The following is an 18,165-nucleotide window of genomic DNA, read 5'->3' as shown; positions in this document are numbered from 1 at the left end:
ATGTTAGAGCCAGCATCAACAGCAGCTGGTAAGTTTGATAGAGAACCACTCAGACTTTGGATGTGCTAATGTTAGCTCCACAATGATCTTGGTCTGCAAGCGTTTTTTTTTTTGTCTTTTATTTCCCCCGTTAATACTCTGCGGTCTTTGCTAAAAGCCGACAGTTTAAATCAGTTGTGAAATTTTTTGATGTATCCCCTATGTTTGATCCTTTTGTAATGTTTAATACATGTCACTCTTATTGTTACTATTGTGTAGGTTTACCTGTTTTCCATCTTGCAACAGTGGTAGTGGTGCAGCTTAGCTAAAATTTCCATAAAAATTGTTCATTTTGTGATAAAGCATGGAATTTGGCACACTCGCTATGCCCGCAAAAACATGTTAGCGGTCTAAAAATGATCAGAACTAAATTTATCAGAAGCTAATTGGTCCGCTTGTTGTGTGGGCCGCTGAAGAGGAGGTACTGCTGGCCCACCACCACCAGGGCGCCCTGCCTGGAGTGCGGGCTCCAGGCACCAGAGGGCGCCGCCGCCTCACGGGAGCAGCTACGGTGACAGCTGTCACCCATCACCTGAGACAGCTGACGGCAATCATCAGTGGGGTATATCAGCAGGACGGCACCTCCACCTCATTGCCGAGATATCGTTTCTACCGGAGAGGTAACGTATCGAAGATAACGGAGTGTATCTTTTTGGATTGTGCTAGTTTGTGGATTACTGTTCCAACGAGAGGTGGAGGTAACTTCCCTGCTGTTCGGAGTCCTGGGTGCAAACGCGCCCCCATCTAACTGTCCTTTGTTCCTCGCCAGCAGTACCAGGTCCGACACGCGGAGGCAGTGGCCACCTGGGAGTTCGGGACTTGGCGGCTCCAGTATTCCCGGGGTCCTGTGGCGGAGGAAGCCGTGTGGTTCCGGTCTTACCTTGGAGAGGCGTCTCCTATCTTCGAGCCTGCCCACACGACACTTCTGTGAATTGACTGTTGTTCATTTCCGTGATTGGTTGTATTCGTTGTGCACATTCACAACAGTAAAGCGTTGTTATTTTGACTTACTCCATTGTCCGTTCATTTGCGCCCCCTGTTGTGGGTCCGTGTTCCTACACTTTCACAACACCACTGATGGTTTTCAAAGTTATCTGAAAAGCTAATCTGCTAACAGAAACGTTATCTTTGAAAATTAGCGCTTAGTGGATTAGCAGAACTGTGCCCTCCACTGCCGAAATTACATGGTGAGATGCTGAAGAGTTTCGCTTGTTTATGTCCGTGACATATACATATTTAAAAAAACAAACAAAAACAAATAAACCATGTGTACATAAGTATTCACAGCCTTTGCCATGAAGCTCAAACTTGAGCTCAGGTGCATCCTGTTTCCACTAATCATTTTTGAGATTAGTTTTGCAAATTTATTAAAATAAAAAAAAAAACTAAGAAATCACATGTACATAAGAATTCACAGCCTTTGCCATGAAGCTCAAAATTGATCATGTTTCCACTGATCATCCTTGAGATGTTTCTAGCAGGGGTGGTGGCCAAGTGGTTAATGCGCTTGGTTTCAGTTCAGAAGGTTCCGGGTTCAAATCCCACCCCTGCCACATTTCTCCATGTAATGTGGAGTTGCGTCAGAAGGGCATCCAGCGTAAAACTTGTGCCAATTCAACATGTAGATCCACCTTGGATTTGCTGTGGCGACCCCAAGTGCAAACAAGGGAGCAGCCGAAGGGACTTACTATCCTTGAGATGTTTCTACAGCTTAATTGGAGTCCACCTGGGGTAAATTCAGTTGATTGGACATGATTTGTAAAGACACACACCTGTCTACATATAAGGTCCCACAGTTGACAGTGCATGTCAGAGCACAAACCAAGCATGAAGTCAAAGGAATTGTCTGTAGATCCCCCAAGACAGGATTGTCTCGAGACACAAATCTGGGGAAGGGCACAGAAACATTTCTGCTGCTTTGAAAGTCTCAGTGAGCACAGTGGCCTCCATCATTCGTAAATGGAAGAAGGTCAGAGCCACCAGGACTCTTCCTAGAGCTGGCTGCCTTAGACAGGGAGGTGACCAATAACCCGATGGTCTCTCTTTCAGAGCTCCAGCATTCCTCTGTGAAGAGAGGAGTGTTGTGATTAACAGAAGTGTGTGGATCTTGCAGGAAAAAGACTGCTACAGAGGCAGATCCAGCCTTTTAAAGGCCAGAGGCCCCCTACTGGTTCCTCTTAGGACACCACAGTCCTGCCCTGTAATTTATTACTGCACCTTAAAAAACTTTCTCTCTCTTTTTCTTACACACAGTGCAGTAATCCCTTTTTCTTGCAAATTCATTCTGTCTGGTGGTTTTAGTGTCCTTTTTGGTCTTCCTGCAGTTTGTGCAGCAGGAACTGGTTCCACGACCTCTGTTGGAACTGTTACTGTCCTATAATTCTCAGGTTCCTTTTTCTGAGGTTCAGTTTCCTCAGCCAGTCCAAAATAAGAATCAAAAACAAACTCATCATCATAAATATCATTTTGTACATTCCTTTCCACGTTCACATTCACATTCACATTCTGTTTGTTTTTGTTTTCTAACAGCTAGTTAACAGGCCTTTTTACACATGTCCCATTCACAGAAACTAGGTAAGTCACCGGATGCAGAACTCGGGTAATCTCTCCAGTCACCCATTTCTCTCCTCCCCTGTAGTTTTTAAGTTCCTGAGTCTGCCCTTACTCTTGGACTCTTTCTGTGCCAGTCGATCTTGGACCACCTCTGAAAAGCTTGGTTTTCACTAAAGACAACCTTGTTCAAGCCTGTCTTTTCAAAAACAGTTCAACTGGAGTTTTTCCAGTTGTTACATGAGGTACATTTCTGTAACCAAAAAAAAAAAAAAAAAAACTTGTTGCATTGACTGATCACCAAGTGCTTTGCTTTTTGCCAAAGACCTTGAAATTTTTTTTTACCAACTGTTCAGCCAGTCTGTTAGATGCTGGATGATTGATGGAGGTTTTGACAGATGTGTTTGACCACATTCAATTTTAGGAATGTCTCAGATTCACTTGAAATGAACTGAGATCCATTATCAGTTACCACCTCTTTAGGTAACCCATAAGCAGCAAACAAGTTTTACTTCAATGATTTTGTACGTGGTAGCAGTCGACATAGGGACAATCTCTGGCCATCTTATGCATCAATCAATACCAGAAACATCTGACCCTTTGATTCTGCAAAATCCAAGTGTATTCTTTCCCATGGGCAAAAGCAATAGGTTTCTCACGTCTGTCTGACATTTTGTGAGAAATCACTGCACCCACTCCTATAGGTGATGCATCACATGCCAGAATCAACGGCAGATTAGAGTTGGAAACCGCCTGCGCCATTGCCAAAAACGCTGTCCTCTGCAGGTGCCCTCTCTCTTCCAATGTGCGTCCTTTATTTTTCCCGGAAAAATCAGTTCCTCATGGCCAAAAACGCTGTTGTATTTAACAGAAGTGTTTGGGTATCCAGGAAAAAGATGGCATCTTTAGAAAAGAACAGCAACTTTAGTTACAGTTATGTACATAACAAGAATCCACCTGCTCTCCTTATCCCGTCACCATCACTGGTGGCTAAGAGGGCTGCAGGCTGGATCCGTAACAGCTTTTTACAGGCCTGAGGCCCCCTACTGGTTCATCTTAGGACAACACAAGGAGAACCTTCCAGAAGGACAGCCATCTCTGCAGCAATCCACCAATCAGTTCTGTATGGTAGTGGAAGCCACTCCTTAGTAAAAGGCACCTGGCAGCCCCCTGGAGTTTGCCAAAAGGCACCTGAAGACCATGAGAAACAAAGTTCTCTGGTCTGATGAGACAAAATTTGAATTCTTTGGCGTGAATGCCAGGCATCATGATTGGAGGAAACCAGGCACCATCCCTATAGTGAAGAATGGTGAAGGCAGCAACATGATGTGGGGATGTTTTTCAGGGGCAGGAACTGGGAGACTAGTGAGGATTGAGGGGATGATAAATGCAGCAATGTACAGAGACATCCTGGATGAAAACCTGCTCCAGAGCACTCTTGACCTCAGACTGGGGCGACAGTTCATATTTCAGCAGGACAATAACCCTAAGCACACAGCCAATATATCAAAGGACTGGCTTCAGGACAACTCTGTGAATGTCCTTGAGTGGCCCAGCCAGAGCCCAGACCTGAATCTGATGCTCCCCATCCAACCTGATGGAGCTTGAGAGGTGCAGCAAAGAGGAATGGGCAAAACTGCCTAACGATAGGTGCACCAAGCTTGTAGCATCATATTCAAGAATACTAGAGGCTGTAATTGCTGCCAAAGGTACATCAAGAAAGTATTGAGCAAAGGGTGTGAATACTTAAGCGCATGTGGTTTGTTAATTTTTTATTTTTAATAAATTTGCAAAAATAAAAAAAAAACTTTTTCATGTTGTCATTATGGGGTGTAGAATTTTGAGGAAAAAAAATTACTCCATTTTGGAATAAAGCTGAAATATAAAATGTGAAAAAAGTGATGTGCTGTGAATACTTTCTGGACGCGTCGTAATCCTCTGTAAAAGTATTCACATGGCACAAAACCACATGTGGGAGGAAGCTGGTGTGACATTAAAGTGTTGACCATTTAGAGATGCAGTGATATGCAGCTACATCACACACTGGTTGACCTCACTACTCCTGACAATAGTTTCTTAGAAGTCTTAATGCAAATTTTTCTAAATATAACCCAAAGCTCACCACATGATAAGCACCCATTTATGTAGGTCTCTGACTGTTTCAGGAAATGTTTCAGACCGTTTTTATTCACGTACAAGTACACCATCTTACACTTTCCTCACTTTTATTTATTTATTTTTTAATCTAATGAACATAACACTCCACAAGAATTCCAAATGGTTGATTAGTACTGCAGATGCTATTAGTTATTTGTTGGAATTGTTTCAACACCATGTGTGCCAAAGCTTTGTGGTCTTATATTCATCCCAGTCAAACAGCTTGAGAAGATTCTTTTAACTGTGCTTTTAACCCAAACCACCCACACATGATGGCACAAGTCAACACAACAAGTATTTTCAGGTCAGGTCAGGTTTGGGAGCAGGCACCAGTGTTGCATGTTGCCTCATTTGCCGCACGATAGAACCTAGGCAGACATCCACATCTCTTGAAAGTTACCATCTATTTGCTGCAGCCAGGTGAAACATGGGAATCCCCTTGGCCTTCTTCAGCTGTTGGGTCCTCAACACTGGATTAGGGAAGGTGATGGTGAAGGGGTTGAAGTGGTGGGTTTGTGATCAGGGGATCCTCCATTCAAAGCCCCACTAAACCCAGAAAATCATTCAGGACCCTTGAACAAGGTCCTTAATGCCAAAGTTGCTCCAGGTGTTTAGTGAGAGCCTTGCATGGCAGCACCCTGATGTGTGTGTGTGTGTGAGATGCATTACTGTAAAGTGCTTTGCTGTGTAAAGTTACCATAAAAGTGCTCTATACGTATATGCAGTCCATCCATTTACCAATCACGCCCTGAGAAATGCACCACAGAGCCAAAATATCATAGCTGACACTCCCTCACCATGCAAATGATACTTGTCATCTCAGTCTCTCCAAATAACCACTCTTATCACATAAAGTCATCAGGGCAGTACCCAAGGATTACCTGACAATACCTACTAACAAAGCCATCCAGTTTATGCCTTAGGTCACTAGTTAGAGTCCAAGTTTCACAGTCATAGAGTAAGTAGCCTTACTGTATTGTTGGACCTGGGCCCGAAAGACTTGGATTTTTATTCCCCTACAAAGATATTGACATCACAAACACCTCTGCCCAGCAACCTCATGACTCCATGAGCTCTTACAAGGCATCTCCCAGTCTCAAAGACTGAGGACCCAGAGACATGAATATCACTGGCAGTGACACGATAAAAGAAAATCTACAAGTTCAGCAGTGTTCTTAAATACTACGTCTGATGGCAGAATCCAGCAAGTCATTGAAATGCTGGATCTTACTTTTGAACCAGAATAATTGCAAACACTTCTCAAGAGCTGCAATCAGGGCATCCATTGATTCCACAAAGAACATAACACTGTCTGCAAAGTCAAGGTCAATAAACTTTTTCTCACCAACAAAGGCACCAAAGCCACTGTTTCTGTAACCCTACCCTACACCATGTCCACGCAAACATTGAATAGCTTAGGAGCCAGAACACATCCCTGATGAACACTGGTTTTCACTGTGAAAAAGTCTGGCCCGGTGAAAAATATTTTAACACTAGAAATTTTGAGGGGGACAGGAAAACAAATTATAATAACTGCAATAGTCCAGGGAAGTAAATTATTTTGTATGCAACTGAGCATCAAACATTTAAGAGAACCCATGGTGTTCACTGGAAACAAACATGTTGCATCATTCAAATATATCTGAAGTTGTATTTCCATTAGTTATAGATGTCTCACAATAACATCTTACATTACATTCATGATTAATTTTAGTTAGATTTTAGCATTTCCACATGTGTGCATAGAGGCTGCACATATGTCATCCTTTGTAGATCTGATTTGTGTACACAACACCAGACAGCATGCTATTATATTGTATGTCTTTGAATTAAGTTTAGTTAAGTCTACAGCGTATAGCATTTAGAGTCATCTAGTAGTGAGCTTTTACACAGTAAAATCACCAGTGTTAAATTAACACTGACAGTGTACATATGGTCCCACTCTGGCCAGAGTAGGACCATATGTACACTGGCAGTGTTAATTTAACCCTGTCAATGTTAGTTTTACACTGGTGATTTTACTGCGTAGATTGCATTATGCCTTTACTGGTTTGTTTCCCTTCACGTTTTCTTTAGCAACAGGGATTTATGCTCCCTTGACTTCTCTTGTGATAAGCAATATGTATGTTCCTTCATTTTACAAAACTGGGGTTTTTCAAACTGTTAGCCTCCACTAGCAATCAGTAGACAGTGTATTGTGGAGCAACCACTGACACGTCTTCTTTATCTTGTCTTCCAGTCGAGCAACAAAATGTGAAAGGCAGAATGAGTATGTCCCTGTTGGGCTTCTGTATCAACATGGTGGCCTCTATGAGGGGCTGCATCCATGTAGATATGAAGAGCTCAGTCTAAGCCTTTGAAAACACCTCAAATTGTTGTTATAGATAATTATGCACTAATAAACAGTTGTGAATACTATAGTCTATTTCTGCAAAGAAATGCCTGTAAATCCTACATACTGTAGCTTTAAAAAGTAATAAACCATTCATTCATTCATTCATTCATTCATCTTCTACCGCCTAGTCCAATTAAGGGTCACGGGGGACTGGAGCCTGTCCCAGCAGTCATAGAGCGTGAGGCGGGGTACACCCAGGACAGGACACCAGTCTGTCGCAGGGCCACAAACAGACAAACAAACACAGACACACCCACACACACCTATGGACAATTTAGAGATTCCAATCCACCTAACTCGCATGTCTTTGGATGTGGGAGGAAACCGAGCACCCGGAGGAAACCCACGCACACACGGGGAGAACATGCAAACTCCACACAGAAAGGCCACGGGAATTGAACCCACAACCTTCTCACTGTGAGGCAACAGTGTTAACCAGTAAGTCTCCGTGCTGCCCAGTAATAAATCAATTTTGACTGAACAGTCCCCCTAAAAATTGGTCCGCCCTGCCTTCACTGCCATGCATCATTTAGGACCACAGCAGCTCCTCTGAGACTGATTCTGTACACCCAAAGTGATCAAAGGAAATAATGTGATTATTAACCATCAGATGACAAAGTAAAACCTCTTAAATCATTCTAAAGTCAGTTTTAAGCAGAAATTAGGCAATAATCAGTGAGTCACTACTGATGCTCTGAAATAACTAAACGCAGCAGCAGCAGCATGTCAGTCTGATGTGCTGCTGCTGCGCTCTGATCGCTTTCCCCATCTTTTATTAGGAAATAATGCTGAATTCATGTGGAAATGATTGTTGTACAAAAGCTTCAGATATCTGTCGCTGAGATAGATGATGACTGGAGTGCAGTTTTAAGCAGAAATGAGGTGATAATCTGTGAACCGCGGCTGACGCTCAGACGCTTGCGCAGTGAAGGCAGGGCAGAGTGATTTTTAGGGGGACTGTTCGTTGGCGACACCGGTTTTGAATTAAAGCTTTTATTGAAGTCAGCAAATTTGCCTGGCTTTTGTCATTATTTCTTGGACTTTTATTTATTTGTGTCAGTTTATGAAAAGAATTAGCTTAACTTTTTTGTGAGCAGGCTGGAGAAATGTGTCGGAACACTGTCATATGTGTCCAACAGATAGCAGAGCGAGCAACGGCCTGAACACTGATAGAATCTGATGATAAATAAAATAAATACAAGCGATTCAACTACAAATAAAATTTATAGTCCATGAAGTAATGCAAAGCACAATTGCACATTCTGCCTCCTTTGATAAAAGAAGGATAACGAAAAGTTCTGCAAAACTTGCCCCTTAACTCTTGCAAGGAAATGTAAAAGGGTAATTTGAACCCTCAACAGACAGTTAATCTTTTAAGTGTAACAAAATAGCAAATGTTTTGTGAGAACATGCATTTCTTTCCACATGGCTCTGCAGGACTGACCTTGATTTACTGGCCTTGAGTGAAATGGAATGAAACAAATTTTTGAATGTTAGCCAACTTGACAAGACATTTTCAGACGACATAAACAAAGAAGGAACAGTGATACAGGTTTCATACTGAAGAAATTGTCATTCTTTACCCAAGTTTGGATCGAGATTAGGAGAATTCCAGTTTGCACAGACCTTGGAGTCAGCATAGTGGCAGTTTTCTTATCTGGTTTAAGAGGCTGCAACTGTGCAGATACACACCATCTCTCACTGCCCTGTTCTGCCTGTTTCATCAGAGAGTTCAGAAGAAAACCTTCCCCACACTCCAACCTCCCTTCAACTCTCACCTGACAGCTCAGACGGGGTGTCTGTGTCAAGCCAAGCGGGATCCACTCATCAACTGGACTATCTCTTTCTGTCACTCTGTGAGACAGGCACCGTGAGCATGAGCAGGTATACACAGTCTGAGAAAGGTGAAATAATCGTACTATAATTTGAGTAACATTTGTCTGTTTGTTAGTTCCCCTACTCCTTCCAGGTCCTTAGTCCAGTATTCACCAAATGTGATATATGGTTGGCCCCAGAATTTCTCTTAAAGTGCTTGTTTTGGCAAAGGTCAAGGTCATTGGGTTGCAAGGTCAAAATTATGGTTTTCACCCCAATGGGTTGTGAAATTGCCATCACAAATTTGTCAGTTGGAATCAAAAGTCAAAATTTAGGTTTTTCACTCCAATTTGCACCAACCTTGATGCACATGTGGAAGTGGATTCTAGAATTTCCCAGCAAGGTAAAATTTGCTAAAGGTTAATCATTGTGGTCAAGGTCATTGGGTCAAAGTTCAAATTTTAAGTTTTTCGCTCCAATATAAATGAAAATAAATTGAAATTGAATTGAAAATTGAAAAATTTGCACCAAACATGCCATACATTTGACAGTAAGTTCCAGAATCACCCAGCAAGATCAAATTTTCCAAAGGTCACACTGGGGCCAATGCCATGTCTACCTGTCTGCTTCTTGGTGTACTCCTCCCAGCTCCATTTGCTGATTTATATCAAACTGGCATGTTAATGAAGGTTAACCTCAAAACTACCCTTAAAGAAATTATTTTGACAAATGTCATCCTGATGTGGACCAAGATGTGGCACACACATTTATTCTACAGTTGTCCTGGCAAGACCTGCTACAGGTCAATCATTTGGGTAAAGGTCATTTGTCATTGGGGTGAAATGTCAGATTGCCACAGGTCTTACTGTTTTCATACCCACTGACACTATCCCCTAGTTGCAGTAATTTATGTCAAACAAATGCTCCATGTTTTTTCTGTTTCTCCAACTCTGTAGACATGACAGCTCTTCCAACTCAGAGATCTCTCTGGAACAGAAGTCATCAGATGATGCTATTAAGGACATTGCTCCCTCGCCTTTTTGCACTGATTCCTCATCATCCTCGGTTTCTCACGCTAGCCCCAGTCCATGTCTTTTTGCCAGTGGAAGGTTGGCTAACCACTGTTTCAGTGCTCCGTGCATGCCTTTGCCATCATCCACTTCCTCTCCTCTGCCACATCACTGTGCCTCAAGTGTCTTCCAGTTTGACAAACCTTATTCCTCAGCATCATTCGAGGCAGCGGGGACAGGCAAACGCCCCCTCCGCTTCCACCGAAGCCTAATCACCTGTCAGAGCAGCTGAATGAGGAACGCGCTTACAGTCGGAAGATAATGCCTGCACCTCCTTTTTCAGACCCCACCGCAATGATTTCCAGGAGAATCTCTTTCTCAGGCCTGGAACATTTCAGAACAGGTACTGTTGGCTATGTAAGCATTTAGACAGTGACACAGTTTTTTGTAATTTTGTCTCTGTACACCACCACAATAGAGTTGAAATTTTAAAAAAAGGTGCTTACACTAGTTCATGCTATCTTGTACTTCATTTGCATTACGGATGGGATGACAAATGACAATCATTACCCAACTACTGATCTTAATGATAAATTAATGTCAAATGTAATGAAACTCCAAACTGACTTCAATTTGAATAACAACAGTAAAACTAAAAGTTGAAAACATGGCATTAACACGGTGAACTGCATGGAGAAAATGCTCATGGTAGTACTACTACTGATGCAAGATTTTCATTCAAAACCCTTAAGTGGAGGGAGTGCTGGCTGCTGGTGGATGCTGGCCTGTGTTGTTTCCTGTTTAAGTTCTCTCCTTGGTGAAAAAATATCTTTCTATGGGTACCCACTCTGTGAATTTGATAGCTGTGCAGGAAAAGAACACTGAATCCATAAAATCACCTTAATTAAACAGGCATTTGAAACTGATTATTTTTGTTAATGATTTACCTTATGCTGAAACTATATGAATTACCTGACAAGTCAACTGGAAGAAAGTTAGTCTACAAGTCATTGACTATTAACTAGTCATCCCAACGCTATTTTATATCTTTGATTAAGAAATGCACACAGTATGATACTGTCTGGTAAATCTGTCAGGAGTAGGCAGTTCTCAAAAATTAAGTGACCATGCAAGATGAGTGAGGGAAGCCACCAAGACACCCATGACAACGCTCAAGCAGTTATTGACTTCTGTGGCTGAAAAAACTGTATACAGTGTAACTTTTGCCTGTTGCAGCAAAAGTCACACCTTCACGAAGACATGAAAGTTCAACTACATTTTGCCAGAAGGAACATGGGAAACATGAGCCTGGATTTGATCTGTTTCTGTGAAAATGCTTCTATGTGCCTCTGCACCATGAATCTGTGACTCAAGCTGCAACAGACAAAAGTTGTATTATGTACAGTTGCTCTAATCACAGCCACAGAAGCCTACTGTATAACATCTTCAGAGCCGTCTGGATGACTTGGTGGTTTCCCTCACTAGTTTTCTTCTTCCACCGTCACTCAGGTTTTGGAAACTGCCTTCTCAAGACAGATTCACCACACAATACCACACTGTTTGTATTTCTTAACCATCCCTAGTTCTCAAGACCAGGCACCTAAGTGGTGTTGGGAAAGTGTAGGTACACGGACAAACAACAGGGGGCGCAAATGAACGGACAATGGAGGAAGTCAAATAACAACACTTTACTGTTGTGAAGAAGCACAACAAACACAACAGATTACAACAATAGACAACAAGTCAAATCACAGAAGGTGTCGTGTGGGCAGGCTCGAAGATGGAAGACGTCTGTCCAAAGCAGAACCGGAACCACACGATTTCCTCCGCCACCAGACCCCGGGAATACTGGAGCCGCCAAGTCCCGAACTCCCAGGTAGCCACTGCCTCCGCGTGTCGGACCTGGTACTGCTGGCGAGGAACAAAAAAAAAAACAATTAAATGTGGGCGCGTTTACACCCAGCAATCAACACGGCAGGGAAACTACCTCCACCTCTCGTTGGAAAGAGTCTGCTATATAATGCACAAAAGTCACAAAAGGTTACTGAAAAGATCTCATGGTCAGCTGAGAACGTTACCTTCCAGGTAGAACGATATCTCGGCAAAGAGGTGGAGACGTTGTCCTGCTGATGTACCCCTGCTGATCAGGTGATTGGTAACAGCTGTTGCAGGTGATGCGTGACAGCTGTCACCCTGGCTGCTCCTGTGAGGCGGCTGCGCCCTCTGGTGCCTGGAGCCCGCACTCCAGACAGGGCGCCCTCTGGTGGTGGGCCAGCAGTACCTCCTCTTCTGGCGGCCCACACAACAGGACCCCCCCCCTCAACGGGCACCTCCTGGCGCCCGACCAGGCTTGTCCGGGTGGCGGCGGTAGAAATCGGCCAGGAGGGCCGGGTCCAGGATGAAGCTCCTCTTCACCCAGGAGCGTTCTTCGGGACCGTACCCCTCCCAGTCCACCAAATACTGGAAGCCCCGGCCCATCCTACGGACATCCAAGAGCCGGCGTACAGTCCAAGCCGGCTCGCCATCGATGATCCGGGCAGGAGGCGGTGCCGGACCCGGAGTACAGAGGGGTGAGGTGTGATGCGGTTTGACATGGGATACATGAAACACAGGATGGATCCGCAGTGAGGCCGGAAGCTGAAGCCTCATCAGCCTGGACTGATGACCTTAAGGATCTTGAATGGGCCGATATAACGGTCCTGTAGCTTGGGGGAGTCCACTTTGAGGGGAATGTCCTTTGTGGATCACCACACCTCCTGCCCTGGCCGATACGCAGGGGCCGGGGTCCGCCGACGGTCTGCATGGGCTTTTGCCCTCGTCCGGGCCTTTAGCAAAGCAGACGGGTGGCACGCCACACCCGACGGCACTTCCGTAGGTGGGCCTGGACCGAGGGCACACCGACCTCTCCCTCAACCACCGGAAACAACGGGGGCTGATACCCCAGACACACCTCAAAAGGGGAGAGGCCGGTGGCTGAAGACACCTGGCTGTTATGGGCATACTCGATCCAGGCCAAATGGGTACTCCAGGCCGCCGGGTGCGCGGCAGTCACGCAGCACAAGGCCTGTTCCACCTCCTGGTTTACCCGTTCTGCTTGCCCGTTGGTCTGAGGGTGGTACCCGGATGAGAGACTCACCGTGGCCCCCAGTTCCCAGCAGAAGCTCCTCCAGACTTGCGAGGAGAACTGGGGACCGCGATCGGAGACGATGTCTGTAGGAATCCCATGCAGCCGGACGACGTGGTGGACCAGGAGGTCCGCTGTCTCCTGGGCTGTTGGGAGCTTCGGGAGGGCCACGAAGTGGGCCGCCTTGGAGAATCGGTCCACTATCGTGAGGATGGTGGTGTTACCCTGGGACGGCGGGGCCCGTGACAAAATCCAGGCATGTGGGACCAGGGGCGATGAGGCACAGGCAGCGGCTGGAGTAGTCCTGATGCCCTGCGATGGTCAGCCTTGCCCCTGGCGCAGGTGGTGCAGGCGTGGATATAATCCCGGACGTCGGCCTCTAGGGACGCCCACCAGAAGCGCTGCCGGACAACTGCCACGGTTCTTCGCACCCCTGGATGACAGGAGAGCTTGGAGCCGTGACAGAAGTCCAGGACTGCAGCCCTAGCTTCTGGTGGGACGTATAGTTTGTTCTTCGGCCCAGTTCCGGGGTCCGGGCTTCGTGCCAGGGCCTCCCGGACGGTTCTCTCTACGTCCCAGGTGAGGGTGGCCACGATAGTGGACTCCGGGATGATGGGTTCCGGTGGATCCGACAACTCCGCTTTGACTTCATCTTCATGTACCCGGGACAAGGCATCCGATCTCTGGTTTTTGGTCCCGGGACGGTAGGTGATCCGAAGTCAAAACGGCCGAAGAACATGACCAGCGGGCTTACCTGGGGTTCAGCCGCTTGGCGTTCCTGATATACTCCAGGTTCCGGTGGTCAGTGAAAACCGTGAATGGCACGGACGTTCCCTCCAACAGATGTCTCCACTCTTCTAGAGCCTCTTTCACCGCAAGGAGTTCTCGATTGCCGACGTCATAGTTCCGTTCGGCCGGGGTCAACCTGCGGGAAAAATAGGCACACGGGTGAAGGACCTTATCGGTCTTCCCGCTCTGGGAAAGCACAGCTCCTATCCCTGAGTCCGAGGCGTCCACTTCAACCACTAACTGGCGACTAGGATCGGGCTGCACCAGAACGGGTGCAGACGAGAAGCGCCGTTTCAACTCCTTGAACGCGGCATCGCAACGATCCGACCAGGTGAAGGGGACTTTTGGTGAGGTCAGGGCTGTCAGGGGGCTAACTACCTGACTGTAGCCCTTAATGAACCTCCTGTAGAAATTAGCAAAGCCTAGGAACTGTTGCAATTTCCTACGGCTTGTGGGTTGGGGCCAGTCTCTCACCGCCGCAACCTTGGCTGGATCAGGAGCGACGGAGTTGGGGGAGATGATAAACCCCAGGAAGGACAAAGATGTGCGGTGAAACTCACACTTCTCACCCTTCACAAACAGCCGGTTCTCCAACAACCGCTGCAGGACCTGACGTACATGCCGGACATGAGTCTCAGGATCCGGAGAAAAGATGAGTATATCGTCTAGATATACGAAGACGAATCGGTGCAGGAAATCCCGCAAGACATCATTAACTAATGCTTGGAACGTCGCGGGGGCGTTTGTGAGGCCGAACGGCATGACCAGGTACTCAAAGTGACCTAATGGGGTGTTGAATGCCGTCTTCCATTCGTCTCCCTTCCGGATCCGAACCAGGTGATACGCATTTCTAAGATCCAGCTTAGTAAAGATTTTGGCTCTATGCAGGGGGGTGAACACGGAATCTAATAATGGCAACGGGTATCGGTTGCGAACCGTAATCTCATTCAGCCCCCTGTAATCAATACATGGACGAAGTCTGCCATCGTTCTTGCCCACAAAAAAGAAACCTGCCCCCATCGGGGAGGTGGAGTTCCGGATCAGCCCGGCAGCTAATGAGTCCGGATGTAGGTCTCCATTGATTCGCGCTCAGGTCGAGAGGTTGTACAGCCTGCTGGACGGGAACTCAGCGCCTGGAACCAATCAATGGCACAATCGTACGGACGGTGCGGGGGAAGGGTGAGTGCCAGATCCTTGCTGAAGACGTCAGCAAGATCGTGGTACTCAACCGGCACTGCCGTCAGATTGGGAGGGACTTTGACCTCCTCCTTAGCCTGGGAACCGGGAGGAACCGAGGATCCTAAACACACCCGATGGCAGGTTTTGCTCCACTGAACCACCACCCCAGACGGCCAATCGATCCGGGGATTGTGCTTTAACATCCATGGGATGCCCAAAATCATGCGGGAGGTAGAAGGAGTTACAAAAAACTCAATCTCCTCCCGATGGTTTCCAGACACCACCAGAGTTACTGGTTGTGTCTTATGTGTGAGTAAAGGGAGGAGGGTGCCATCTAGTGCCCGCACCTGCAATGGCGAAGGAAGCGCCACCAGAGGGAGCCCTACCTCCTTTGCCCATCCGCTGTCTAACAGATTCCCTTCTGACCCCGTGTCCATCAGTGCTCGGGCTTGAAGGGTTAAATCCCCGCTTAGGATTGTGACTGGGAGTCGTGTGGCAATTTGTGTGTGTCTCACTTGAATGTCTTGACCCCCCCTTAGCCCAGTCTCTAAGGGCGAGTGTTGACGTCTTGGCCGTTTGGGGCAGTCTCTCTGTGTGTGCTCTGTTGAGCTGCAGAGAAAAACTCTCCACGGATCAGCCTCCCCATTTTGGCCCTGTGCGTTTCCCTAACAACGTCAACAGGGGGAGCTGTTGCCCCACAAAGCGCTGCGGCTGTGGAGCGTGGGGAGGGCGGCCCCTTTTCGAACCCGGAAGGGAGAGGGGCGGCGCGTATCCGGTCACGTCCTTCGCCTCGCTCCCGACGGCGTTCCTCTAACCGATTGTCTAATCGTATAACGAGATCAATAAGCCCGTCCAAATCCCGCGGTTCGTCCTTAGCCACCAGGTGCTCCTTCAGGACCAACGATAGTCCGTTTACGAAGGCGGCGCGGAGGGCAGTGCTATTCCAGCCGGACCTCGCAGCCGCGATGCGGAAGTCGACTGCATAAGCAGCTGCGCTCCGGCGCCCCTGTCTCATTGACAGCAGCACGGCTGAAGCGGTCTCTCCTCTATTTGGGTGATCGAACACTGTTCTGAACTCTCTCACAAACTCATCATCATATGTCAGAAGGAGCCGTGAATTTTGCTCCCAGAGCGCTGTAGCCCAAGCACGTGCCTTGCCGCGAAGCAGATTAATCACATAAGCTATCTTACTAGCATCAGTCGCGTACATGACGGGACGTTGTGCGACGAGCGAACACTGCATAAGAAAGTCCGCGCATGTCTCCACACAACCCCCGTACGGTTCTGGAGGGCTTATGTATGCTTCAGGGGAAGGTGGGAGGGGTCGTTGAACGACCTGTGGAACGTCACTATTGCGCACAGGATCGACAGGAGGGGGAGCCGCAGCAGCGCCCTGAGGGCGCGCTTCCACCTGCGCGGCGAGAGCCTCCACCCTGCGGTTAAGGAGGACGTTCTGCTCGGTCATCAGATCCAGCCGAGCCGTAAAAGCGGTGAGGATTCACTGCAACTCACCGATCATTCCTCCTGCAGACGCCTGTGCGCCCTGCTCTTCCATTGGCCGTTCAACGGCCGGTCGACGCCCCTCGGGGTCCATGACGTTGGCCGAGATATCCTGTTGGGAAAGTGTAGGAACACGGACCCACAACAGGGGGCGCAAATGAACGGACAATGGAGGAAGTCAAATAACAACACTTTACTGTTGTGAAGAAGCACAACAAACCAACAGATTACAACAATAGACAACAAGTCAAATCACAGAAGGTGTCGTGTGGGCAGGCTCGAAGATAGAAGACGTCTGTCCAAAGCAGAACCAGAACCACACGATTTCCTCCGCCACCAGACCCCGGGAATACTGGAGCCGCCAAGTCCCGAACTCCCAGGTGGCCACTGCCTCCGCGTGTCGGACCTGGTACTGCTGGCGAGGAACAAAAAAAACAATTAAATGTGGGCGCGTTTACACCCGCAATCCACACGGCAGGGAAACTACCTCCACCTCTCGTTGGAAAGAGTCTGCTATATAATGCACAAAAGTCACAAAAGGTTACTGAAAAGATCTCACGGTCAGCTGAGAACGTTACCTTCCAGGTAGAACGATATCTCGGCAAAGAGGTGGAGACGTCGTCCTGCTGATGTACCCCTGCTGATCAGGTGATTGGTACAGCTGTTGCAGGTGATGTCGTGTACAGCTGCTCACCCTGGCTTGTCCTGTGGAGGCCTGGAGCCCGCACTCCAGACAGGGCGCCTCTGGTGGTGGGCCAGCAGTACTCCTCTTCTGGCGGCCCACACAACAAGTGGCTCTACTCCTACTCTATTCTTACCCTTCTATTATTCTACTCGTTCTTTTTTTTTTTGAGATATTTAGATATACCTATTAGTTACACTAGTAGAATTCTACCTTAGAACTGGAATTGGTATTAGAAACCACATACCTTGCTGAATTTCCATGTAGCTATCTCCTGACATGAAGTGATGATTGTATAATCATAGTGATTATATTGACTTAGCTCAATATTGCCTCTCAAAATGAAGGGACTATGTGTAAAAAAATGGCTCAATTCTTCAATGGTTAATGTCATGTTTTCCTTAAATCCTTGAATAAAATCTGGAAGTGATATCTTGATTAAATGTTTTTAAATTTTATTTTGATTTAATTTAAACTCCAATTGTGTTTATTCAAATACTATGGACCTGATGATATACTCCTAATATACCGTGCATCTGGAAGTATTCACAGTACTTCACTTTTTCTACATTTTGTTATGTTAGAGCCTTATTCCAAAATTGATTGAAATTAATTTTTTTTCCCAAAAATACTACACACAATACCCCATAATGACAATGTGATTTTTTTATTTTTACAAATTTATTTAAAACAAAACATAAACAAAACAAAGGAATCACATGTACATAAGTATTGACAGCCTTTGCCATGAAACTCAAAACTAAGCTCAAGTGCATCCAGTTTCCACTGATCATCCTTGAGATCTTTCTACAGCTTAATTGGAGTCCAATGGGGTAAATCAGTTGATTGGACATGATTTGGAAAGACACACACCTGTCTACATATAAGGTCATGTAAGGTCACAGAGTGCATGTCCAGAGCACAA

At 46.5% G+C, this 18,165-nt stretch overlaps 1 protein-coding gene across 1 annotated transcript in view; it reads left to right on the top strand.

The window, feature by feature from the left end:
- Positions 1-18,165, top strand: part of LOC117517985 (GRB2-associated-binding protein 3-like) — a 31,756-nt gene continuing 13,591 nt past the window's right edge. The window contains 4 exon segments of the mRNA XM_034179101.1: positions 1-28; positions 8,869-9,025; positions 9,913-10,193; positions 10,196-10,369. Coding sequence (XP_034034992.1) covers positions 1-28; positions 8,869-9,025; positions 9,913-10,193; positions 10,196-10,369 — 640 coding nt within the window.

The sequence above is a fragment of the Thalassophryne amazonica genome, chromosome 9, assembly GCF_902500255.1.
Source record: "Thalassophryne amazonica chromosome 9, fThaAma1.1, whole genome shotgun sequence".
Lineage (NCBI taxonomy): Eukaryota > Metazoa > Chordata > Actinopteri > Batrachoidiformes > Batrachoididae > Thalassophryne > Thalassophryne amazonica.
Note: the sequence above shows the minus strand (reverse complement) of the source record. Positions and strands in the feature narration are given on the sequence as shown.